Source organism: Buteo buteo, unplaced genomic scaffold (genome assembly GCF_964188355.1).
Source record: "Buteo buteo unplaced genomic scaffold, bButBut1.hap1.1 HAP1_SCAFFOLD_304, whole genome shotgun sequence".
Classification (NCBI taxonomy): domain Eukaryota; kingdom Metazoa; phylum Chordata; class Aves; order Accipitriformes; family Accipitridae; genus Buteo; species Buteo buteo.
Genome location: NW_027439468.1, coordinates 1 through 25,409, shown reverse-complemented (window position 1 = coordinate 25,409; position 25,409 = coordinate 1). Strand labels below are relative to the sequence as shown.

General features: G+C 68.4%; 3 protein-coding genes across 5 annotated transcripts; 2 read left to right on the top strand and 1 right to left on the bottom strand.

The window, feature by feature from the left end:
• Positions 1-1,031: 1,031 nt before the first annotated feature.
• Positions 1,032-4,420, top strand: TMEM143 (transmembrane protein 143). Its single transcript, XM_075022258.1, has 3 exons — positions 1,032-1,352; positions 3,342-3,519; positions 4,205-4,420. The coding sequence occupies exons 1-3, from the start codon at positions 1,032-1,034 to the stop codon at positions 4,336-4,338; spliced, it is 633 nt and encodes a 210-aa protein (XP_074878359.1). The 3' UTR covers positions 4,339-4,420.
• A 2,777-nt stretch (positions 4,421-7,197) lies between these two features.
• On the bottom strand, positions 7,198-11,418 carry EMP3 (epithelial membrane protein 3 (MAM blood group)). Of its 2 annotated transcripts, none has more exons than XM_075022256.1 (5): positions 11,288-11,418; positions 11,035-11,120; positions 9,778-9,880; positions 8,347-8,487; positions 7,198-7,412 (listed from the first exon to the last, which is right to left on the bottom strand). In XM_075022256.1, the coding sequence occupies exons 2-5, from the start codon at positions 11,110-11,112 to the stop codon at positions 7,258-7,260; spliced, it is 477 nt and encodes a 158-aa protein (XP_074878357.1). In that variant the 5' UTR covers positions 11,113-11,120; positions 11,288-11,418; the 3' UTR covers positions 7,198-7,257. The 2 variants fall into 2 exon arrangements, with proteins under 2 accessions (XP_074878357.1, XP_074878358.1); XM_075022257.1 differs by having other exon boundaries at positions 11,402-11,413.
• A 1,382-nt stretch (positions 11,419-12,800) lies between these two features.
• LOC142028364 (uncharacterized) lies at positions 12,801-22,343 on the top strand. 2 transcript variants are annotated; one of them, XR_012649557.1, is made up of 13 exons: positions 12,801-12,889; positions 13,573-13,626; positions 14,619-14,732; positions 15,906-15,973; positions 17,360-17,517; positions 18,939-19,034; positions 19,542-19,624; positions 20,172-20,340; positions 20,923-21,101; positions 21,603-21,682; positions 21,777-21,858; positions 21,964-22,197; positions 22,282-22,343. XR_012649557.1 is itself a non-coding variant. In XM_075022255.1 (12 exons), the coding sequence occupies exons 2-12, from the start codon at positions 13,573-13,575 to the stop codon at positions 22,045-22,047; spliced, it is 1,167 nt and encodes a 388-aa protein (XP_074878356.1). In that variant the 5' UTR covers positions 12,801-12,889; the 3' UTR covers positions 22,048-22,243. The 2 variants fall into 2 exon arrangements, 1 of the variants encoding a protein (XP_074878356.1); XM_075022255.1 differs by lacking the exon at positions 22,282-22,343 and having other exon boundaries at positions 21,964-22,243.
• The last annotated feature ends 3,066 nt before the right edge of the window (positions 22,344-25,409 follow it).

Below are 25,409 nucleotides of genomic sequence, written 5' to 3'. Positions count from 1 at the left end.
GATTTGGGGGTGCCGGGGCTTCAGGTGCTGGGTGCTGGGCTTTGGGTGTGTCACACTTCAGAGTTTGGGGTCCGCACCTTGTTTGGGGGTCCCCGCGTTCTGGGGCTCAGGGGTCCCCACGTTCTGGGGCTCGGGGGTCTCTGGGTTTCGTGGCTTTGGGGTCCCCATGTTCTGGGGCTCAGGGGTCTCTGGTTTTGGGGGCTCAGGGGTCCCCATGTTTTGGGGCTTGGGGGCCTCTGGGTTTCACAGCTTTGGGGTCCCCACGTTCTGGGGCTTGGGGGTCTTTGGGTTTTGGGGCTCAGGGGTCTCTGGGTTTCGTGGCTTTGGGGTCTCCACATTCTGGGGCTCGGGGCTCTCTGGTTTTTGGGGGTCAGGGGTCTCTGGGTTCCGGGGCTCAGCGGTCTCTGGTTTTTGGGGCTCAGGGGTCTCTGGGTTCTGGGGCTTGGGGGTCTCTGGGTTTTGGGGCTCGGGGGTCTCCATGTTCCAGGGCTCGGGGGTCTCTGGGTTTTGGGGCTTTGGGGTCTCCACATTCTGGGGCTCAGTGGTCTCCGGTTTTTGGGGCTCAGGGGTCTCTGGGTTTCAGGGCTTGGGGGTCCCTGGGTTTTGGGGCTTGGGGGTCTCTGAGTTTCACAGCTTTGGGGTCCCCATGTTTCAGGGCTTGGGGGTCTCTGGTTTTCAGGGCTCAGGGGTCTCTGGGTTTTGGAGCTCGGGGGTCCCCATGTTCTGGGGCTCGGGGGTCTCTGGGTTTTGGGGCTCAGGGATCTCTGGGTTTCGTGGCTTTGGGGTCTCTACATTCTGGGGCTCAGGGGTCTCTGGGTTTTGGGGCATGGGGGTCTCCACGTTCTGGGGCTCAGGGGTCCCCAAGTTCTGGGGCTCGGGGGTCTCTGGGTTTTGGGGCTTGGGGGTCTCGGGGTTCTGTGGCTTTGGGGTCCCCGTGTTCCAGGGTTGGGAGGTCCCCAAGTTCTGGGGCTTGGGGGTCTCCACGTTCCGGGACTCGGGGGGTCTCTGTGTTTCGCGTCTTGGGGTTCCCCATGTCCCGCGGTGCCATTTTTGGGGTGTCCCCCCCCTCCAGGCGATATTTCCGTCGGGTGGTGGTGGTCGCCCGCCCGCGGGGCGCGGGGCTGGAGCTGGCGGCTTTCCGGGAGGTTCCGCTGGAAGCCCTGGAGCTGCTGCTGGGGAGGGGGCGAGTGCGGACCCCCGGCTTGACCCGCGCCCGCCTGCACCTGGGCTTGGCGGCCTGGGGCACCTTCCTCTTCCTCAACCTGGGGCTGGGGCTGATGGCCGACCTCAAGGTGGGGGCCACCGGCCTCCTCCTGGGGCTGGGGGCCGCCGTCGCCTTCCGCGGAGCCAAGGTGGGGGGAATTGGGGGGGGGTTTGGGGGGTCACAGAGGGGTTTGGGGGGGGCAGAGGGGGGTTTTGGGGGGGATCCAGGGGGTTTTGGGGGGTTATGGGGGGATTTGGGGGGACCCAGGGGGGGTTGGGGGGGGATCCAGGGGGTTTTGGGGGGGCAGAGGGGGGTTTTGGGGGGGATCCAGGGGGTTTTGGGGGTTACAGGGGGGTTTTGGGGGGTTATGGGGGGATTTGGGGGGACCCAGGGGGGTTTGGGGGGGATCCAGAGGGTTTTGGGGGGTCACGGGGGGGTTTTGGGGGTTCACAGAGGGGATTTGGGGGGGATCCAGGGGGGTTTTGGGGGGTTATGGGGGGATTTGGGGGACCCAGGGGGGTTTGGGGGGGGATCCAGGGGGTTTTGGGGAGGTCACAGGGGGTTTTTGGGGGGATCCAGGGGGTTTTGGGGGGTCACAGAGGGGATTTGGGGGTTACAGGGGGGTTTTGGGGGGGCAGGAGGGTGGTTTTGGGGGGTTATGGGGGGATTTGGGAGGTCACAGGGGGGTTTTGGGGGGGATCCAGGGGGTTTTGGGGGGTCACAGGGGGTTTTGGGGGGAGCCAGGGGGTTTGGGGGGGCAGAGGGGGGTTTGGGGGTTACAGGGGGGGGTTGGGGGGGCAGAAGGGTGGTTTTGGGGGGTTATGGGGGGGTTGGGGGGGGCAGAGGGGGGTTTTGGGGGGGATCCAGGGGGTTTTGGGGGGTTATGGGGGGATTTGGGGGGACCCAGGGGGGGTTGGGGGGGGATCCAGGGGGTTTGGGGGGTCACGGGGGGTTTTGGGGGGAGCCAGGGGGTTTGGGGGGCCAGAGGGGGGTTTGGGGGGGACCCAGGGGGGTTTTGGGGGGGAGCCAGGGGGTTTTGGGGGGTTATGGGGGGTTTGGGGGGGTCAAAGGGGGTTTTGGGGGGTCATGGGGGGTTTTGGGGGGGAACCAGGGGGTTTTGGGGGGACCCAGGGTTTGGGGTTTGGGGGGGGCACAGGGGTTTGAGGGGGACCTGGGGATTTGGGGGGGGGGGCACAGATGTCAGGGGGGCACATGCGAGGGCACGTGAGGGCACGTGAGGCCGGCACGAGGGCGTGCGAGGTGTGTGTGAGGACACGTGGGTCCGTGTGAGACACACACGAAGCTGGTGTGAAGGCGTGCAAGGGCGTGCAAGGGCACGTGAGTCCATGTGAGGCCACACGAGGCCGGTGCGAGGGCGTGCAAGGCACGTGCGAGGGCACGTGGGTCCATGTGGGGTGCATGTGAGTCCACGTGAGGCCGGTGTGAGGGTGTGCAAGGCACGTGCGAGGGCACGTGGGTCTGTGTGAGGTGCACGTGAGTCCACACGAGGCCGGTGTGAGGGCGTGCAAGGCACGTGCGAGGGCACATGGGTCCATGTGAGGTGCATGTGAGTCCATGTGAGGCCGGTGCGAGGGCATGTGAGGACGTGCAAGGTGCGTGTGAGGGCATGTGGGTCCATGTGAGGTGCACGTGAGTCCATGTGTGTCCACACGAGGCCGGTGCGAGGGCGTGTGAGGCACGTGCGAGGGCACGTGGGTCCGTGTGAGGTGCACGTGGGTCCACACGAGGCCGGTGCGAGGGTGTGCGAGGGCACATGGGTCCGTGCGAGGCGCACGTGAGGCCAGTATGAAGGTGTGCAAGGGTGTGCAAGGGCACCTGAGTCCATGTGAGGTGCACGGGAGTCCACGTGAGTCCACACGAGGCCGGTGCGAGGGCGTGCGAGGCACATGTGAGAGCACCTGGGTCCACGTGAGTCCACGTGAGGCCGGTGCGAGGGCGTGCGAGGGCGTGCGAGGTGTGTGCGAGGGCACGTGGGTCCGTGCGAGGTGCACGGGAGTCCACGTGAGTCCACGCGAGGCCGGTGCGAGGCGCATGCGAGGGCACGCGGCTCCGCGCGAGGGCACGCGGCTCCGTGCGAGGCTCGCACCCGCGCGTGTTTCCGTGTTCCCCACCGCAGGCGTTTGCCCGTCGGCGCGAGGCGGCGGCGCTGGAGCTGGCGCGCAGCCGGTACCGGCGCGGCACGGCGCAGCACGGGGACCTGGTGGCCGACCTGGTGGCCGCCCTGACCCGCCGGGCGCAGGATGAGGCCACCAAGGAGGCGCTGCTGGCCCACACCTTCCTGCCCCGCTGCCACGGTGCGGGGGGGGGCCTGGGGGGTCCCTGGGGGGTCCTGGGGGGTTTGGGGGGGTCCCAGGGGGTCCCTGGGGGGTCCTGGGGGGTCCCAGGTGGGTCCTGGGGGGTCCCTGAGGGGTTCTGGGGGGTCCTGGGGGGTTCTGCGGGGTCCCTGATGGGTCCTGGGGGGTCCCTGGTGGGTTTGGGGGGTCCTGGGGGTCCCAGGTGGGTTCTGGTGGGTCCTGGGGGGTTGTGGGGGGTCCTGAGGGGTCCCTGGTGGGTTTGTGGGGGGTCCCAGGGGGGTCCTTGGTGGGTTTGGGGGGGTCCAGGGGGTCCCTGGTGTGTTTGTGGGGGGTCCCAGGGGGTCCTGGGGTGGGTCCCTGGTGGGTCCTGGGGGTTCCTTGGTGGGTTTGGGGGGGTCCTGGGGGTCCCAGGTGGGTTCTGGTGGGTCCTGGGGGGGGTCCCAGGTGGGTCCTGGGGGGTTCTGGGGGGTCCTGGGGTGCCCCTGATGGGTCCTGGGGTGCCCCTGATGGGTCCTGGGGGGTCCTTGGTGGGTTTGGGGGGGTCCCAGGGGGTCCTGGTGGGTCCTGGGGGGTCCTGGGGTGCCCCTGATGGGTCCTGGGGGGTCCCCGGGGGTCCTGGGGGTCTTGGGGTCCCCGGTGGGTCTGGGGGTCCCTGCTGTGTCCCCCAACGCCCCCCGTGCCGCAGGCCCGCAGGCGGAGGCGCGGCTGCAGGCGGCGGTGGAGGGCTGGCTGCGGCGCCGCTTCGGGCTGCCCTTGGCCTTCCCGGCCGGGAGAGCCCTGCGCCGCCTGCGGGGGCTGGGGGGGCCGCGGGACCCCTGACCCCCGGCAGGAGGAGGAGGAGGAGGAGGAGGAGGAGGAGGAAGAGGGGACGGGGGCAATAAAGAGAGAGGGGCCCTGACTTTGACCCCTGACCCCTGACCCCGTGAACCACGGGGGGACGGGGGGAGCCCTGAGCCCAAACCTGACCCCTGACCCTATTACCCACAGGAACTCGGGGCGACCCCTGACCCCGACCCTATTACCCACAGGGGACACGGGGTGACCCTTGACCCCTGACCTTGACCCCTGACCCCATTACACATAGGGACACGGGGTGACCCCCAACCCCTGACCTTGACACCCCAACCCTATTACCCACAGGAACTCGGGGTGACCCCTGACCCTATTACCCACAGGGGGACAGGGTGACCCCTGACCTTGACCCCTGACCCTATTACCTATGGGGACACAGGGTGACCCCTGACCCCTGACCTTGACACCCTGACCCTATATTATCCATGGGGACACAGGGTGACCCCTGACCCTATTAGCCACAGGGGGACAGGGTGACCCCCGACCCCTGACCTTGATCCCCTGACCCCATTACACATGGGGACACAGGGTGACCCCTGACCCCAACGCTGACTCCTGACCCCATTATCCACAGGGACATGGGGGTGACCCCCAACCCCTGACCTTGACCCTGACCCCATTACACATGGGGACACAGGGTGACCCCTGACCCCAACACCGACCCCTGACCCCAATACCCACAGGGACACAGGGTGACCCCCGACCCCTGACCTTGACCCCCGACCTTGACCCCTGACCCTGACCCCCGACCCTATTACCCACAGGGGGGACGGGGCAACCCCTGACCCCAACACTGACCCCTGACCCCATTACCCACAGGAACTTGGGGCGACCCCTGACCCCTGACCCTATTATCCATGGGGACACTGGGTGACCCCTGACCCCGACCCCATTACCCACAATGCCTCAAGCATCCGGCTTTTATTCCTCCAAGCAGAGGCGGGGACAAGCTGATGACATCACACACGCCCCGTGATGTCACACCCGGCCCCTGACGTCACACCCCAACCCCCCCCCCCCCCCGGCACCGCGCAGCTGCACGGCGCTGACATCACAACCGCGGCAGGGTGACATCACAGCCACAACAGGGTGACATCACAGCCACGGCAGGGTGACATCACGGCCACGGCAGTGTGACATCACGGCCACAACAGGGTGACATCATGGCCACAGCAGGGTGATGTCAAGCTGAAGCCACGCCCCCGGGATGACGTCACAGCCAAGTGGCGACGTCACGGCCTGGCGGCTGGGAGGGGCTGGGGTCGCTGTGATGTCATGCCCGTGCTGTGATGATGTCACCTGGGGGCGGGGGAGGGCATCGGTGATGCCATTGGTGATGTCATCGGCCACGCTGGTGCTGTTGGTGATGTCATCAGCCGTGCTGGTGCCGTTGGTGATGTCATTGGCCGTGCTGGTGCCATGGATGATGTCATCGGCCACGCTGGTGCCGTGGGCGACACCACTGATGACGTCGTTGGCGGCGCTGGTGGTGCTGGTGATGCCATTGATGATGTCATCGGCCATGTTGATCCCGGTGATGGCGCTGGCGGCCCTGCTGGTGCTGTTGGTGATGTCATCGGCCACGCTGGTCTTGTCGATGACATCATTGGTCACGTTGACGCCACGGGTGATGTCCTTGGCCACGCTGGCCTTGTTGTCTCATTGGCCAGGTTGATGCCATCAGTGATGTCATTGGCCACACTGGTCTTGTTGATGGCGTCATTGGCCATGCTGGACTTGATGACATCATTGGCCACGTTGATGCCATCAGTGATGTCATTGGCCATGCTGGTCTTGTTGTGATGTCATTGGCCACGCTGGTCTTGTTGATGACATCATTGGCCGTGTTGATGCCATCAGTGATGTCATTGACCACGTTGATGCCATTGGTGATGTCATTGGCCACGCTGGTCTTGTCGATGATGTCATTGGCCACACCGATGCCGTGGGCGATGTCATTGACCATGCTGGCCTCGCTGATGTCATTGGCCGCACTGATGCCATCGGCGATCTCATTGGCCACGCTGCTCTTGTTGATCATGCCATTGGCCACACTGACACCGTCAGCGATGCCATTGGCCATGCTGGTCTTGTCGATGACATCACCGGCCACGCTAATGCCATCAGCAGTGTCGTTGGCCACGCTGGTCTTGTTGATGATGTCATTGGCCACACCGATGCTGTGGGTGATGTCCTTGGCCATGCTGGCCTTGTGTCATTGGCCACGTTGCTGCCATCGGCGATGTCATTGGCCACGCTGGTCTTGTTGATCATGTCATTGGCCACACTGACACTGTTGGTGATGCCATTGGCCACGTTGGTCTTGTTGATGACATCACCGGCCACGCTAATGCCGTCAGCAGTGTCATTGGCCACGCTGGTCTTGTCAATGACGTCACTGACCACACTGGTGCCGTGGCTGATGTCCTTGGCCACGCTGGTCTTGTTGATGATTCCGTTGGCCACGCTGACGCCGTCAGCGATGTCATTGGCCACGTTGGTCTTGTCGATGACATCACCGGCCACACCGATGCCGTGGGCAATGTCGTTGGCCACGCTGGCCTCACTGATGTCATTGGCCGCGCTGCTGCCGTTGGCGATGTCATTGGCCGTGCTGGCCTTGTTGATCACGCCATCGGCCACGCCGACGCTGTCGGCGACGCCATCGGCCACGCCGCTCTCGTCGATGACATCACCGGCCACGCCGCTCTCGTCGATGGCATCACCGGCCACACCGACACCGTCGGCGCCGCCATCGGCCGCGCCGCTCTCATCAACAACATCCTTGGCCGCGCCGGTGCCGCCGTCGTCGGGAGGAGGGCGTCGCCGTCATCGGGGCGGAGGGCGTTGGGTGTGGCGGGGCGTGGCGCCGGGGGGCGGGCGGGGTCACTCCCTCTTGCGCAGGTGGATGTAGGTGACGCCGCTGACCAGGGCGAGGGGGACGCAGAGCCAGGCCAGGACGAAGCAATGGCCGAAACGGCCACCGGGCGGGCGCCCCCCCTGCGCCGCGTACAGCCCCGCCCCCGCCAGCACCGCCAGCCCTGCGCCACGCCCGGGCGTCAGCGCGGGGGGCGGGGACGGGGGGGGACACACCCAAGGTGGGGTGGGGCGGGGGGACACGATACCCGGGGATCCCAAGGATTTGGGGGGCACCCAGCAGGCTGGGACACACGAGGGGGGGCACCCAGGGGTCCCGGGGGGCACCCAGGGGTTGGGGGGGCACCCAGGGGTGTGGGCGGGGGCACCCAGGGGTCTGGGGGGGGGATCCAGGGGTCTAGGGGGGGCACCCAGGTTTTTTGGGGGGGCACCCAGGGGTCTGGGGGGGGTACCCAGGGATTTGGGGGGGCACCCAGGGGTCCAGGGGGGCACCCAGGGGTATTGGGGAGGGCACCCGGGGTCTGGGGGGGGGCACCCAGGGGTCCAGGGGGGCACCCAGGGATTTGGGGGGGCACCCAGGGATATGGGGGGGGCACCCATGCATCTTGGTGGGGACACCCACCCCCCCCCAGGCATTCAGGACCCCCCAAGGTGAGCACCCAAGTTTTCAGGGGGGCACCCAGGGGTCTGGGGGGGGCACCCAGGGATTTGGGGGGGCACCCAGGGGTCCAGGGGGGCACCCAGGGGTGCGGGGGGGGCACCCATGTGTCTTGGTGGGACACCCACCCCCCCAGGGAGGGGACCCCAGGCATTCAGGACCCCCCAGGGTGGGCACCCAGGTTTTCAGGGGGGACCCAGGGGTCCAGGGGGGGCACCCAGGGGTCTAGGGGGGGTACCCAGGGATTTGGGGGGGGGCACCCAGGGGTATGGGGGGGGCACCCAGGGGTCTTGGTGGGGACACCCACCCCCCCAAGCATTCAGGGCCCCCCAAGGCGAGCACCCGAGCCCACAGGAGTGGGACCCAGGGTGGGCGGGTGGGTTGTATGGGTGCCCCCCCCCCCCAAAAAAAAACAAAAAAGGGGGGGGGGTCCTACCGACCTGCGAGGAGCTGGGTGCCCCCCGAGGCGGCGAAGAGTCGCCCGCGGGGTCCGGCGTGGAGCTGCCAGAGGAAAAGGGCGAAGGCGCCGCTGGAGAGGAGGAGGGCGCCCACCATCAGCCCCTGCACCGCCCGCAGCCACGCTGGGGGGGACACGGGGGGGTCAGGGTGGGGGGGGGGCACCCACAGACCCCCCCACCCACGTGTACACCCCCCCCCCGCCGCGTCCCTGCCCCATGGGAACCCGCTCTATGTTGGGGTGTTCCCCATATGTTGGGGTGTCCCCCCCCCGATATGTTGGGGGAGGTCTGTTCCCCCCCCCCACCTATGGGTGCTGGGGGGGGCACCCAGACCCCCACCCCTGACACGGTTTTGGGTGTTGTGTTTGCACCCCCCGTGGGTGCCCCATATGTCTTTTTGGGGGGGGGGGGACGGACCCACGTGTGCCCCTATGGGGGGGCACACCCATATGTGCCCCTATGGGTGGGGGGGACCCCATATGGCCCCCCCCATGGGTGCTGGGTGACCCACACATCCCACGTGCCCCACACGTCCCCTGTGCCCCACACGTCCCCTGTGCCCCACGTCCCCCATGTCCCCCCAAATCCCATGTGCCCCACACATCCTCCATGCCCCACACGTCCCCCATGTCCCCCCACATCCCACGTGCGCCCCACGTCCTCCGTGCCCCACATGTCCCCCGTGCCCCACACATCCCCTCTCCCCCAGCACACGTCCCATGTCCCCCACATCCCACATGCCCCACACATCCCCCATGCCCCACACGTGCCACGTGCCCCACACGTCCCCCATGCCCCCCACGTCCCATGTCCCCCCACACCCCCATATCCCCCCACATCCCCTGTGCCCCACACATCCCCCGTGCCCCCTTCGTCCCCCGTGCCCCACATGTCCCATGTCCCCCACATCCTCCACGTCCCCCCACATCCCATGTGCCCCACACATCCCACATCCCCCACGTCCCCCATGTCCCCCATGTCCCCCCAAACCCCACGTGCCCCCACACATCCTCCGTGCCCCACACGTCCCGTCCCCCACGTCCCCCATGTCCCCCCACATCCCACGTGCCCCACACGCCCCATGTCCCCACGTCCCCCATGTCCCCCAAATCCCACATGCCCCACACATCCTCCCTGCCCCCTATGTCCCCCGTGCCCCACATGTCCCACGTCCCCCATGTCCCCCCACATCCCCCGTGCCCCCCACGTCCCCTGTGCCCCACACGTCCCATGTCCCCCACATCTCCCATATCCCCCCAAACCCCATGTGCCCCCACGTCCCCTGTGCCCCACACGTCCCCTGTGCCCCACACATCCCATGTCCCCCATGTCCCCCACGTCCCCCCATATCCCACGTCCCCCCACATCCCCCGTGCCCCCCAAGTCCCCCCCCCGCGCCCCACGGCCCCTCACGGCTGTCGGCGACGCTGGCGCAGACCCAGCTGCGGGTGCCGTTCTGGAAGACGCAGTCGTACCACAGGTTCACCGTCTCCTCGTCCGGCAGCACCCACCACGCCTGGGGGGGGTCAGGGTGGGTGGGGGGGACACAGGGACACGTGTGGGGCGCGGGCACCTGGGGGTCCGCCCCACACGCGCCTGAGTCGGTCCCACGCAGTGGGGTGCCCCACAAGTCTGGGTTTGCCCCCCTAGAACATGAGCCAGATGCTGGGGGGGGGTGCGCTGGGGGGTCTGGACTTGGGGGTCCGTGGGTGTGGGGCACGCTATGGGGCCCGGACGCCTGGGTCAGCAAGTGTGGGGCACGCTATGGGTCCTGGATGCCTGAGTCAGCGGGTGTGGGGTGATCTATGGGTCCTGCACATCTGGCTCTGTGGGTGTGGGGCACCCTATGGGTCCTGCACATCTGGCTCCATGGGTGTGGGGCACCCTATGGGTCCCAGATGTCTGAGTCACTGGGTGTGGGGCGCGCTATGGGTCCTGGATGCCTGAGTCAGCGGGTGTGGGGTGATCTATGGGTCCAGGACATCTGGCTCCGTGGGTGTGGGGCACCCTATGGGTCCTGCACATCTGGGTCTGTAGGTGTGGGGCACCCTATGGGTCCCGGACATCTGGGTCTGTGGGCGTGGGATGATCTATGGGTCCCAGATGGCCTGAGTCAGAGGGTGTGGGGCACCCTATGGGTCCCAGATGTCTGAGTCACTGGGTGTGGGGCGCGCTATGGGTCCCAGACATCTGGTTCCATGGGTGTGGGGCACGTTATGGGTCCCAGACACCTAAGTCAGAGGGTGTGGGGCACGCTATGGGTCCCAGATGCCTGAGTCAGCCAGTGTGGGGCACGCTATGGGTCCTGGATGCCTGAGTCAGAGGGTGTGGGGCACCCTATGGGTCCTGCACATCTGGCTCTGTGGGTGTGGGCTGCGCTATGGGTCCCAGATGCCTGAATCACCGGGTGTGGGGCCCGCTATGGGTCCTGGACGCTTGAATCAGCCAGTGTGGGGCACGCTATGGGTCCTGCACATCTGGAGCCATGGGTGTGGGGCACCCTATGGGTCCCAGATGTCTGAGTCACTGGGTGTGGGGCGCCCTATGGGTCCTGCACATCTGGCTCTGCGGGTGTGGGGTGATCTATGGGTCCCGGCCGCCCGAGTCAGCGGGTGTGGGTCGTGCTATGGGTCGCGGACGTGTGGGTCCGGGGGGGAGGGGGGGTCCTACCTTATCGAGGGTGGCGACGAAGAGGAGGACGAGGACGAGGACGTGGAGGGCGCTGACGGTGAAGAGCAGGAAACTCATGGCGGGACCTGGGGGGGGGAGGGGAAGGGGGGGGGTCGACATGGGGGGAGGGGTGGGCCCCCCCACCCCCCCCAACCCCCCCACCCAATGATTTCCAGATGTTCCCCGGGGGGGCCCAGATGTCTGAAAGGAGCCCCCCCTCCCCCACCCCGCCCCTCCCCCCACCCGCACCCACCTCTCTGCCCCACCGAGGGGGGGGGAGGGGGAGCACCCAGGTGTGGGGGGAGGGGTGGGTGGGTTGGGTGGGGGTGGGGGTCGCCCCGGTGCGGCGGGCGCTCGCGCTCTTCACCCGTTACCCGGAGCTGGGGGGAGGGGAGGGGTGGGGTGGGGTGTCCGTGGCCCCGCCCACCCGGCCCCACCCTCCTGGGGGAACTTCGTGGAAGGAGGGGGGGGAGGGGCGTGGGTGGGAGGGACCCCTCCCCCCCTCCATCTGCATCCATCCCCCCCTCCCCCCAAAAATCCTGGCTGCTGATTGGCTGAGAGCCAGGGATCCGCTGGATCCCACGTCCTATTGGCTCGGGGCGGGGCTGGGCTCTTTATTCTGATTGGTTGAGAGTTTTGGCAGCCCTGATTGGCCGGTTGCTTCACTACGCTGCGCTCTCATTGGCTGGGAAGTTGGGTTTTTTTTTGGGGGGGGGTAATCTACCCCCCTTTTTCTGATTGTCCAAACCCTCCCCCCGGGAATCTACCCCCCCCAGGGCCACGCCTCACCTCTGATTGGCTGCAGGCCAGGGCTCCGCCCAGCCTCTGATTGGCCGATTCCTGGGTGGGGAGGGGGGGGGTCCTACCATGACAACAAGGGGGAGGGGGAGGGAAGAAGAAGAATCCCGCCCCCCTCCCGCATCACATGACCGCGGGCTCCGCCCACCCCCAGCAGGGCGCGCGCGCGCGCGGGGCCTTTTCCCGCCGAAAAAAAGAAAAAAACAAAAAAAAAAAAAAAAAAAAAAAAAAAGCGCGCGCCAGGCGGGTCACGTGGCGCGGCGGGGCTCCGCCCGCCCGCCTCCGCTCCGCCCACCCCTCTCCGCCCCGCCCACCCACCTTCGCCCCGCCCCGGCCGCGGTGCCATGGCAACGGGGGGAGTCACGTGATCGCGATCAGGCACGGGCGCGCCTCCTCCTCCCCCCCCCCATCTCCTGGCGGGGGGGGGGAATGGGGGGGGCTGGGGGGGTCAGGGGGCACTTGGGGGGGCTGGGGGGGATTTGGGGGTTGGGGGGGTTGGGGGGCATTTGGGGGGGCTGAGAGTCGCCCGGGGGGGTATTGGGGGGCACTTGGGGGTCGTGGGGGGGCTCTTGGGGGGCTGAGAGTCGTGGGGGGGGTCTTGGGGGGGCACTTGGGGGGCTGGGGGGGCTCTTGGGGGCACTTGGGGCTCATGGGGGGCATTTGGGGGGCTGGGGGGGCACTTGGGGGCTGAGAGTCGCCCGGGGGGGGGTATTGGGGGGGGCACTTGGGGGGCTGGGGGGCTCTTGGGGGGCACAGGAGGGGTATTTGGGGGGTTGGGGGGCACTTGGGGGGCTGTGGAGGGCAGTTGGGGGGCGCGGGGGGGGCACTTGGGGGGGGCTGAGAGTTGGGGGGGGCACTTTGGGGGGCACTTGGGGGGCTGAGAGTCACCGGGGGGGTATTGGGGGGGGGGCTGGGGGGGCTCTGTGGGGCTGGGGGCACTTGGGGGGCACTGGGAGGACCTGGGGGGGCACTGGGGGGGCTGGGGGGGGCTGTGCCCCCCCCGTTGCCTGACACCGGTTGCCACCAACAAACCAGCGGCGGCCCCGGCACCGCCGAGGTCCTGGGGGCACTGGGAGACTGGGGGGGGGTCCTGGGGGTGGGGGGGACACCCGGGGGGGGCCTGGGTCCCTGGGTGGGGGTCCCTGGTCGTTGGGTGGGGGTCCCGGTTCTGTGGGTGGGGGTCCTGGGTCCCTGGGTGGGGGTGCCGGGTTGCTGGGTGGGGGTCCTGGTTCCATGGGTGGGGGTCCTGAGTCCCTGGGTGGGGGTCCCAGTTCCCTGGGTGGGGGTCCCAGACATCTGGGTGGGGGGTCCCAGATGCCTGGGTCCATGGGTGGGGGTCCTGGGTCCCAGGGTGGGGGGTCCCGGATGCCTGGGTGGGGGTCCCGGGTCCCTGGGTGGGGGTGCCAGATCGCTGGGTGGGGGTCCCGGTTCTGTGGGTGGGGGTCCCGGACACCCGGGTCCATGGGTGGGGGTCCTGAGTCCCTGGGTGGGGGTCCCTGGTCCCTGGGTGGGGGGTCCCAGTCCCCTGAGTGGGGGTCCCAGTTCCATGGGTGGGGGTCCTGAGTCCCTGGGTGGGGGTCCCTGGTCCCTGGGTGGGGGTCCCAGACACCTGGGTGGGGGTCTCAGGTCCCCAAGTGGGGGTCCTGGTTCCATGGGTGGGGGTCCCAGACACCTGGGTGGGGGTCCCGGGCCCTGGGTGGGGGGTCCCTGCGGTGGGTGCCAGCAGCCCCCCCCCCACAGATGGGGGACGCGTCCCAGCGCCGGGTGCAGGTGCTGGAGGATCAGCTGCAGCGGGTGAGCACCCACCCGGGGGTCCCTGGGGGGGTCCCTGTTCCCTCGGGGGGGTCCCGGTTCCCTGGGTGGGGGTCCTGCGTCCACGGGTGGGGGTCCCAGCGCTGGGTGGGGGTCTCATGTCCCTGGATGGGGGGTTCGGGCTCCCTGGGTGGGGGTCCCAGTTCCCTGGGTGAGGGTCCCAGTTCTGTGGGTGGTGGTCCTGGGTCCACAGGTGGGGGTCCCTGCTCAGTGGGTGGGGGTCCCAGCGCTGGGTGGGGGTCCCATGTCCCTAGATGGGGGGTCCCAGTTCCCTGGGTGGGAGTCCAGGCTCCCTGGGTGGGGGTCCCATGTCCCTGGGTGGGGGTCCTGGTTCTGTGGGTGGTGGTCCCGGGTCCCCAGGCGGGGGTCCCAGCACTGGGTGGGTGTCCTGGTTTGGTGGGTGGGGGTCCCATGTCCCTAGATGGGGGGTCCTGGCTCCCTGGGTGGGGGTCCCGGTTCCCTGGGTGGGGGTCCCAGGTCCCTGGGTGGGTGTCCCAGTGCTGGGTGGGGGTCCTGGCTCCCTGGGGGGGGGTCCCAGTTCCCTGGGTGGGGGTCCCTGTTCCCTTGGTGGGGGTCCAGGCTCCCTGGGTGGGGGTCCCAGTTTGGTGGGTGGGGGTCCCTCTTCCCTGGGTGGGGGTCCCTGTTCTCTGGGTGGGGGTCCCAGTTCCCTGGGTGGGGGTCCCAGGTCCCTGGGTGGGTGTCCCAGTGCTGGGTGGGGGTCCTGGCTCCCTGGGTGGGGGTCCCAGTTCCCTGGGTGGGGGACCCTCTTCCCTGGGTGGGGGTCCCTGTTCTCTGGGTGGGGGTCCCGGTTCCCTGGGTGGGGGTCCTGGCTCCCTGGGTGGGGGTCCCATGTCCCTAGATGGGGGGTCCCGTGTCCCTGGGTGGGGGTCCCTGTTCCCTGGGTGGGGGTCCCCGTTCCCCAGGTGGGGGTCCCGGCTGGGCAGGGGTCCGAGGGTGACGGGTAGGGGTCTCAGGCGGGGGCGGCGCTGGGGGGCCGCCTGGTGCTGAACGCCGGGCTGCGGCGGGAGCTGGAGGGGCTGCGGGGGGAGCGGCGGCGCCTGCGACGCCTCCTGCGACGGCGCGCCCAGGTGAGGCGCGGGGCGGACCCCCCCCAAAAATAACGGGTGACCCCCCCCCAAAACACCTGGGTGACCCCCCACAAAAAAAATGGGTGACCCTCCCAATGCTGGGGTCCCCCCAAACACCTGGGTGACCCCCCCAGACACTTGGGTGCCCCCCCAGAAATTTGGGTGCCCCCCCCCCAAAACACCAGGGTCCCCCCCCAACACTTGGGTGCCCCCCCCAGACATTTGGGTGCCCCCCTGGACATTTGGGTGCCCCCCTGGACACCAGGGTGCCCCCCCTGGATACCTGGGTGCCCCCCCCCAAACACCTGAGTGCCCCCCCCAGACACTCGGGTGCCCCCCCTCAATGCCTGGGTGCCCCCCCCAAACAGCAGGGACCCCCCCCCAAACACCTGGGTGCCCTCCCCGGACATTTGGGTGCCCCCCCCACCAAAACACCGGGGTGCCCCCCCAACCCTTGGGTGCCCCCCCCGGACACCTGGGGGTGCCCTGGGGTGGGTGGGGGGGTCCCCTGGTGACACGGGTGGGACGGAGGGATCTGATTGGCTGGGACGGGGGATCCCGGGGTGACGCGGGCGGGATGGAAGGAGCTGATTGGCTGGGAGAGGGATCCCGTGGCGATGCGATCTGATTGGCTGGGAAGGGGATCCCAGGGTGACAGGGTGGGACGGAGGGATCTGATTGGCTGGGATGGGGGAATCCCATGGCCTTACAATCTGATTGGCTGGGAGGGGGATCCTGGGGTGACACGGGTGGGATGGAGGGATCTGATTGGCTGGGAGGAGGATGCCATGATCTTATGATCTGATTGGCTGGGAAGGGGGATCCCGGGGTGACACGGGTGGGGCGCAGGGCTCTGATTGGCTGGGATGGGGGATCCTGTGGTGATGCAATCTGATTGGCTGGGAGGAGGATCCATGGTCCTACGATCTGATTGGCTGGGAAGGGGGATCCTGGGGTGACACGGGTGGGGCAGAGGGATCTGATTGGCTGGGACGGGGGAATCCCATGGCCTTACAATCTGATTGGCTGGGAGGAGGATCCCATGGTGATGCGATCTGATTGGCTGGGATGGGGGATCCCGGGGGTGACACGGGTGGGACGGAGGGCTCTGATTGGCCGGGAGGCGGATCCCCCGAGGAGCCGGCTCTGAGGGAGGGCTCTGATTGGCCGCAGGAGCTGGAGGAGATCCAGCGGGAGATCGAGGGCGTCCTGGAGCGGGAGGCGGCCGCCCAGAGAGACAGGCACCGACCCCGACCCCCCCGGACCCCCCCGGACCCCTTTTGGCCCCCCAGAGCTACCCCAGATCCCTCCTGACCCCCCCAGACCCCCCTGGACCCCCCCAGACCCCCCCCAGACCCCTCTTGACCCCCCAGACCCCTCCTGGAGCCCCCAGACCCCTTTTGACTCCCCCAGACCCTTCTTGACCCCCCCAGATCCCCCCCCCAGACCCCTCTTGACACCCCCAGACCCCTCCTGGACCCTCCCAGACCCCCCCAGACCCCTTTTGACCCCCCCAGACCCCCCCCAGATCCCCCCCAGACCCCTCTTGACCCCCCCCCGATACCCCCTAGACCCCTCCTGGAGCCCCCTAGACCCCTCTTGACCCCCCAGACCCCCCCAGACCCCTTTTGACCCCCCAGACCCCCCCCAGATCCCCCCAGACCCCTCTTGACCCCCCCCCGATACCCCCTAGACCCCTCCTGGAGCCCCCTAGACCCCTCTTGACCCCCCAGACCCCCCCAGACCCCTTTTGACCCCCCCAGACCCTCTTGACTCCCATAGATCCCCCCCTGGAGCCCCCCAGACCCCTCCTGGACCCCCTCAGACCCCCCCAGACCCCTCTTGACTCCCCCTGGATCTCCCCCGGACCCCCCCAGACCCCTTTTGACCCCCCCAGACTGCCCCTGGACTCCCCAGACCCCCCCTGGACCCCCCAGACCCCTTTTGACCCCCCCCGGACCCCCCCCAGACCCCTTTTGACCCCCCCAGACCCCCCCTGGACCCCCCAGACCCCTTTTGACCCCCCCTGGACCCCCCCAGACCCCTTTTGACCCCCCCAGACCGCCCCTGGACCCCCCCAGACCCCCCCAGACCCCCCCTGGACCCCCCCAGACCCCTTTTGACCCCCCCGGACCCCCCCAGACCCCTTTTGACCCCCCCAGACCGCCCCTGGCCCCCCCCAGACCCCTCTTGACTCCCCCTGGATCCCCCCCGGACCCCCCAGACCCCTTTTGACCCCCCCCCCGACTCCCCCTGGACCCCCCCAGACCCCCCCCAGACCCCTCTTGGCCCCCCCTGGACCCCCCCAGACCCTTCTTGACTCCCCCAGACCCCCCCCCCAGATCTCCCCCAGACCTCTCTTGACGCCCCCTCCCCCTGGACCCCCCCAGACCCCTTTTGACCCCCCCAGACCCCTCCTAGACCCCCCCAGACCCCTCTTGACCCCCCCGGACCCCCCCAGACCCCTCCTGGACCCCCCCAGACCCCTCTTGACCCCCCCTGGACCCCCCCAGCCCCCCCACTTTCCACCACACAGACATCCCCCACCTTCCCTGGCCCCAAGCGGGTGCATGGCGGGGTTCCACGCCCCCCCCCACCCACCCAACCCCTGGGTGTCCCCCCCCCAGGGTGGCCGCAGCGGCGCAGCGGGCGCAGCGACGGGCGACGGCGAGGGCGGCAGCGGCGCAGGAGGAGGCCGAGACGCGGGAACGCCGGCGCAGCCGCCTCCGCCACTGGCACCTGCGGCGCTTCTTGGCCGCCAAGGAACGGCAACGGGCCCCCCCGGGTAACGCAGCCTGGGGGGGGACCCCAACATTGGGGGGGGGGGGTGTTGGGCACCTGGGGGGCTCCCAAAGTTGGGTGCGAGGGCACCCTGGATAGCTAGGACCCCCCCTAGAAACCTGGGACCCCCACAAATTTGGGTGGGGGGCACCCTGGGTAGCTGGGACCCCCCTCCTAGAAACCTGGGACCCCCCCAAAGTTGGGTAGGGGGGCACCCTGGACATGTGGGACCACCCCCCCAGATACCTGGGACCCCCCAAAGTTGGGTGAGGGAGCACCCTGGATAGCTGGGACCCCCCCCTAGAAACCTGGGACCCCCACAAATTTGGGTGGGGGGCACCCTGGATAGCTGGGACCCCCCCAAAGTTGGGTGCGGGGGCACCCTGGATAGCTGGGACCCCCCTCCTAGAAACCTGGGACCCCCCAAAGTTGGGTAGGGGGGCACCCTGGACATGTGGGACCACCCCCAGACACCTAGGACCCCCCAAAGTTGGGGGGGGGCACCCTGGACAGCTCAGACCCCCCCTAGAAACCTGGCACCCCCCCAAAGTTGGGTGGGGGGCACGCTGGACACATGGGACCCCCCCACCCAGATGTCTGGGTGCCCCCCAAAGTTGGGTGCGGGGGCACCCTGGGCACATGGGACCCCCCCCAGATACCTGGGACCCCCCAAAGTTGGGGGGGGGGCACCCTGGATAGCTGGGACCCCCCTCCAGACACCTAGGACCCCCCAAAGTTGGGTGGGGGGCACCCTGGATAGCTGGGACCCCCCCTAGAAACCTGGGACCCCCCAAAGTTGGGTAGGGGGGCACCCTGGACATGTGGGACCACCCCCCCAGATACCTGGGACCCCCCAAAGTTGGGTGAGGGGGCACCCTGGATAGCTGGGACCCCCCCCAGATACCTGGGACCCCCCCAAAGTTGGGTAGGGGGGCACCCTGGATAGCTGGGACCCCCCCCAAAGTTGGGTGGGGGGCACCCTGGATAGCTGGGAACCCCCCCTAGAAAGCTGGGACCCCCCCAAAATTGGGTAGGGGGGCACCCTGGACATGTGGGACCACCCCCCCAGATACCTGGGACCCCCCTAAGTTGGGTGAGGGGGCACCCTGGACACCTGGGACCCCCCCAAAGTTGGGTGGGGGGCAACCTGGACACCTGGGACCCCCCCCAGATACCTGGGACCCCCCCAAAGTTGGGTGGGGGGCACCCTGGATAGCTGGGACCCCCCCAAAGTTGGGTGCGGGGGCACCCTGGGTAGCTGGGAACCCCCCCTAGAAAGCTGGGACCCCCCCCAAAATTGGGTAGGGGGGCACCCTGGACATGTGGGACCACCCCCCCAGATACCTGGGACCCCCCAAAGTTGGGGGGGGTCACCCTGGACACCTGGGACCCCCCAGTCCTGGCTGATGGGTGTCCCCCCCCCAGCACGCCCCCCCCCGGATACCTGGGTCCCCCTGGAAGCCTCCGGTGACCCCCCCGAGGGGACAGGGGAGGGGCTGGAGCCCCCCGAGGAGGAGGAAGGTGAGGAGGGGGGGGGCTTGGGGGGGGTCCCAGGGTGGGTTTGGGGGTGCTGGGGGGGGGATTGGGGGTGCTGGGGGGGGTCCCAGGGTGTGATTTTGGGTGCAGGGGAGGTCCCTGGGGGGGATTCCAGTGGGTTTTGGGGTGCGGGGGGGGTCCCAGGGGGGTCCCCGTTGAATTTTGGGGTGCAGGGGGGTGGGTTGGGGGGTCCTAAGGTGGGGTTTTGGGTGCAGGGGGGGTCCCTGGGAGGATCCCAGTGAGTTTTGGGGTGCAGGGGGGGTCCCAGTAAGTTTTGGGGTGCAGGGGGGGTGTCCCGGGGAGGTCCCCACTGAATTTTGGGGTGCAGGGGGGGGTCCCAGGGGGGTCCCCATTGAATTTTGGGGTACAGGGGGGTGGTTGGGGGGTCCTAGGGTGGGGTTTTGGGTACGGGGGGGATCCCTGGGAGGATCCCAGTGAGTTTTGGGGTTTGGGGGGGTCCCGGGGGGGTCCCCACTGAATTTTGGGGTGCAGGGGAGGCGCAGACCTTCTCCCGCTTCCTGCTGGTGACGGAGCAGCACCGGCAGCTGCAGCGGCTGCGCCGGCACCTGGAGCAGGTGGGACCCCCCCGACCCCCCCCGGAGCCCCCCAATACCCCCCCGGGGACCCCACATTCCCCCACAGCCCCCCAGTACCCCCCACAGCCCCCCAGTGCCCCAATACCCCTTCCAATACCCCCCCAGCCCCCCCAATACCCCCAGGACCCCAATATCCCCCCAGAGCCCCCCAGAAATCCTCCCAATTACCCCAGTAGCCCCCCAGTTCCCCCCTCCAACACCTCCCAGAGCCCCCAATACCCCCAGGGACCCCAATATCCACCCAGAGCCCCCCAGTAACCCTCCCAGTCCCCCAGTAGCCCCCCAATACTCCCCCAATACCCCCAGGGACCCCCAGAGCCCCCCAAGAACCCCCCAATTCCCCCCTCCAACACCTCCCAGACCCCCCAATACCCCCAGGAACCCCAATATCCCCCCAGTAGCCCCCAATTCCCCCCAATACCCCCCGAGACCCCCAAGAACCCCCCAATTCCCCCCTCCAACACCTCCCAGAGCCCCCCCAACACCCCCAGGGACCCCAATATCCCCCTGCCCCCCCCATCCCCAGCTGCAGGCAGAGGTGGAGGCAGCGGGGGACCGGGGGGAGCTGGGGGGGGTCCCGGGGGACCCCAATTTGGAGGCGCTGGAGGAGGCGCTGGAGACCACCGCCCGGGAAACTCGGGAGCTGCAGGATCGGGCCCAGCGTGGGAGGAACCTGCTGGGGCTCCTGGGGGACGGTATGGGGGGGGGGACACCCCCATATTGGGGGGGGACCCCAGCATTGGAGGGGGACCCAGGTTTTGGGGGGGACCCAGGAATTTGGGGGAGACCCAAGAATTTGGGGGACCCAGGAATTGGGGGAGACCCAAGAATTTGGGGGGACCCAGGAATTTTGGGGGGGACCCAGGAATTTAGGGGGGGACCCAGGAATTTGGGGAGACCCAGGAATTTAAGGGGGGACGCAGGAATTTGGGGGGTACCCAGGAATTTGGGGGGACCCAAGAATTTTGGGGGACCCAGGTGTTTGGGGGAGACCCAGGAATTTGAGGGGGGACCCAGGAATTTGGGGGGGTACCCAGGAATTTGGGGGGACCCAGGAATTTGGGGAGGACCCAAGAATTTAGGGGGACCCAGGAATTTGGGAGAAACTCAGGAATTTAGGGGGAGACCGAAGAATTTGGGGAGACCCAAGAATTTGAGGGGACCCAGGAATCTGGGGGGACCCAGGAATTTGGGAGGATCCAGGAATTTGGGGGAGACCCAAGAATTTGGGGGGGACCCAGGAATTTGGGGGGGACACCCAGGCGCCCTGCTTGCAGGGGTGGCAGAGTTGCTAGCCCAGCTGGCCCAAGGGCAGGATGCGGCCCCTGACCCCGACCTTGACCTTGACCCTGACCTTGACCTTGACCTTGACCCCGACCCGCTGCGGGCTCAGCTCCGGCGCCTGGAGGTCGGGGTCACCCGGCTGCTGCTGCTGAGTGGGGACCCCCCCACCCAGGTGAGGGGCTGGGGGGTGCTGGGGGGGCAATTGGGGGTCCTGGGGGGGGAACTGGGGGTGCTGGGAGGGGTAATTGGGGGTCTTGGGGGGGAACTGGGGGTGCTGGGGGGGGGAACTGGGGGTCCTGGGTGGGAATTGGGGTCCTGGGGGCGTAACTGGGAGCCCTGGGGGGGGAATTGGGGGGTTTTGGGGGGAATTGGGGGTCCTGGGGGGGGGGAACTGGGAGCCCTGGGGGGTAATGAGGGGGTCTTGGGGGGGAACTGGGGGTCCTCAGGGGGGGAATTGGGGGTCCTGGGGGGGGGAATTGGGGATCTTGGGGGGTAATTGGGAGTCCTGAGGGGGTAATGGGGGGTCCTGGGGGGGAACTGGTGGCCCTGGGGGGCAATTGGGGGTCCTGGGGGGGGTAACTGGGGCTCCTGGGTGGGGAACTGGGGGCTGTGGGGGGCAACGATGAGACCCCATAGGGCTGGGGGGGGGTCTCCACTACTGCTCCCCCCCCAGCTCCCAACAGGGGACGAGACCCCGGCACCCACCCCACCCCGGGGGGGTCGCCCCCCCCCTCCGCGCCCCCCCAGCCCCAGGTGAGCCCCCAAATACCTGCAGCACCTCAACCCCATGGGTGCCCCCCCCCCACCCAACACCCCCACCCACCCTGTGTGTGTCCCCCCCCCCCAGGGACGACCCCGCTGGGGGGGGGCTGGAGGACGAGGAGAGACCCCTGACCCCCGGCGAGCTGCGGGAACGCGTCCTGCGAGAGGTGGGGGGGGGTCCCCCACCCTTGGGTGCCCCCCCCCCAGAATTGGGGGGGTCATCCCAAATATCTGGGTGCCCCCCCCCCCCAATAACCATCTTTCTCCCATAGGTGCTGAACCGTGAGGGGCCCCCCCCCACCCCACAGACCCTCTGGCTGGAGTTGGGGGGGGGGCAGGACCCCGCCGAGCCTTGAAGCCCCCCCCCCAGGTGCCCCCCGCCCCAATTTTGGGGGGGACCCAGGTGTCTAAGAGGGGCACCCAGTTGTTTGGGGGACACACACAGTTGTTTGGGGGGGGCACCCAGGCATCTGGGGGGCACCCAGGTGTTTGGGGGGGGCACCCAGGTGTTTTAGGGGGTCACCCAGTTTTTTTGGGGGGGTCACCCAGGTGTTTTGGGGGGCACCCAGTTTTTTGGGGGGGGCACCCAGTTGTTTCGGGGGGGACACCTAGGTGTCGGGGGGGGCACCCAGTAGTTTGGGGGGCACCCCGTAGTTTGGGGGGGGACCCAGGCATCTGGGGGGGGGCACCCAGGCAATTGAGGGGGCACCCAGTTGTTTCGGAGGGGGGGACATCTAGGTGTCTGGGGGGCACCCAGGTATTTGGGGGGGGCACCCAGGTATTTGGGGGGGACATCCAGGTTTTTTGAGGGGGGCACCCAGTTGTTTGGGGGGGCACCCAGGCATCTGGGGGGGCACCCAGGTGTTTTGGGGGCACACCCATTTTTTTGGGGGGGGGGCACCCAAGTGTTGGGGGGGACACCCAGGCGTTTGGGGGGGCACCCAGTTGTTTGGGGGGCACCCAGTTTTTTGGGGGGGCACCCAGTTTTTTTTGGGGGGGGCCCACAGACATCCAGCCCCTCCTCCATCCTCCCCCCCCCCCGTGTCCGGTCCCCCCCCCCCCCCCTCACCCCACCCCGTCGCCACGGAAACCAAATATTTTGGGCTGTCGCGGTCGCGTTGCCCGTGACGACGGCAAACTTCCCAAAACAGCCCAAAACCGCCCAAAATGAGCCGGGGGGGGGAGGGGAAAGGGTGTGGTGGGGTGGGGTGGGGGGCGCTGCCCCTTGCCCCCCCCCCAGGGACACGCGTGGGCCCCGTGTCCCCCCCCCCACACCTTAGGGGGGGTCGTGTCCCCCCCTTGCTCTCCTGGGGATCCCCTGACGTCACCCTCGGGACCCTCTGACGTCACGCCAGCCCCCCTCCGTGCCACGCCCACTCGCCGACCCCGCCCCTAGTAGACAACGCCCGGAGAGACCCCCGAGCCGGGACCGGCCCGTCCGGAGAGACCCGAAGGTGTCCGGAGAGACCCGAACCGGGAGAGACCCGAACCTGTCGGAAAGACCCGAACCCACCCGAAGGGAACTCGGACCCGAACCGGGAAGGACCCGAACTCCGGAGAGAGCCGAACCCTCTCCGGAAAAACCCGAACCCGGAGAAAGCCGAACCGGGAGTGACCCGAACTCCGGAGAGAGCCGAACCCTCTCCGGAAAAACCCGAACCCGGAGAAAGCCGAACCGGGAGGGACCCGAACTCCGGAGAGAGCCGAACCCACCCGAAGGAAACCCGAACCCTCTTCGGAAAAACCCGAACCCGGAGGGACCCGAACCCGAAGGAACCCGAACTCCGGAGAGAGCCGAACCCGTCCGAAAAAACCCGAACCCGGAGGGACCCGACCCCGGAGAGACCCGAACCCGTCCGGAAAAACCCGAATCCGCTCGGGTGAGAGCCAGGACCCACCCGGGGTCTTGGGGGGGGGGGATGTGGGGGCTCCTGGGGACCCGGGGTGCCCCCCCCACCCCTCCCCCACTCCAGGGTCCCCCCCCACCCCCCCCAGGATGCAGCCAACGCCCTGGCGGGGGCGGGGCGACCCCCCCACCCCCCCCTTCCATCCTGGGGGGGAAGGAGATTCTCCATGACCTTATATGGGCATAGCCCTGACCGCCCCCCCCCCCCAAATCCCCCCCCCCTCCCAAAAATCCCCCCCCGGGGGTGGGGCCGAGCTCCTGGGTCCCCCCCCACCCCAAAACTGGGTGTCCCCCCAAAAAAACTGGGTGCCCCCCCCCCCATCTAAAAGAACTGGGTGCCAGGCGTCTGGGGAGGGGGGGAATTTGGGGGGGGGTGCCCCCCCGTCACACTTTTTGCACACGCGTGTTCCCCGCGTGCACGCGTCCCTTGCACGCTCGCCCCAGCCCCTCGCACGCCCGGCGAGAGCCCCCCCCCTTGCACGCCCCCTTTGCACGCTCGGCCTTGCCCTCGCACGCCCAGCCCAACCCTCGCACGCCCTTTACACACTTGTCTGCCCTTGCACGCCCCTTGCACGCCCAGCCCACCCCTTGCACGCCCTTTACACACTCAGCTGCCCCCACCCGCCCTTCCACACCCCTTACACACTCATCTGCCCATGCACACCCCTCACACACCCCTTGCACGCTCCGCCCCACCCCTTGCACACCCTTTACACACTCATCTGCCCGTGCACACCCCTTAAACCCCCAGCCCACCCCTTGCACGCTCCTTACACACTCATCTGCCCCATCCCTGCCCTTCCATGCCCCTTGCACGCCCATCCTTGCCCTCGCACGCCCCTTACACACTCATCTGCCCTTGCACAACCCTCACAACCCCACCTGGCCCCTCCACACCCCTTACACGCTCATCTTCCCTTGCACACACCTCGCACCCCACCCCGCCCTTCCCACACCCTTTACACACTCACCTGCCCGTGCACACCCCTCACACGCTCCGCCCCACCCCTTGCACACTCACTTGCCCCTGCACACCCCTTGCACCCCCACCCCACCCCTCGCACGCCCCTCGCACACTCAGCTGCCCCATCCCTGCCTTGCCACCCCCTTGCACGCCCATCCTTGCCCTCGCACACCCCTCGCACCCCCAGCTGCTCACACACGGTCATCCTCCGCCCCATTCCCCCAAACCCCATTTCTCTCCCCTCCAGCACCCCCAATACCCCCCAATACCCCCCCAGACCCCCCCAAACCCCCTTCTCTCCCCCCAATACCCCCCAATTCCCCCCAAACCACCCCCCAGCCGCCCAATACCCCCATTCCCCTTCTCTCCCCCCAAAGCCCCCCATTCCCCCCCAAACCCCATTTCTCTCCCCCCCAGCCCCCAATACCCCCCCAAACCCCCTTCTCTCCCCCCCAATACCCCCATTCCCCCCCAAACCCCCCCAATACCCCCAAACCCCTTCTCTCCCTCCAGCCCCCCCAAAACCCCCCAAACCCCCCAAACCACCCCCTAACCCCTTTTTTCCTCTCTCCCCCCCAGCCCCCCAATACCCCCCAAGCCCCCTTCTCTCCCCCCAATACCCCCCATTCCCCCCCAAACCATCCCCTAACCCCTTTTTTCTCTCTCCCCCCACAGCCCCCCAATACCCCCCAATTCCCCCCAAACCCCCTTCTCTCCCCCCCAGCCCCCAATACCCCCATTCCTCCCCCAACCCCCCCAAACCACTCTCCCCCAACCCCCCCAAACCCCCCAAAACCACCCCATTCCCCCCCAAACCCCATTTCTCTCCCCCCAGCCCCCCCAATACC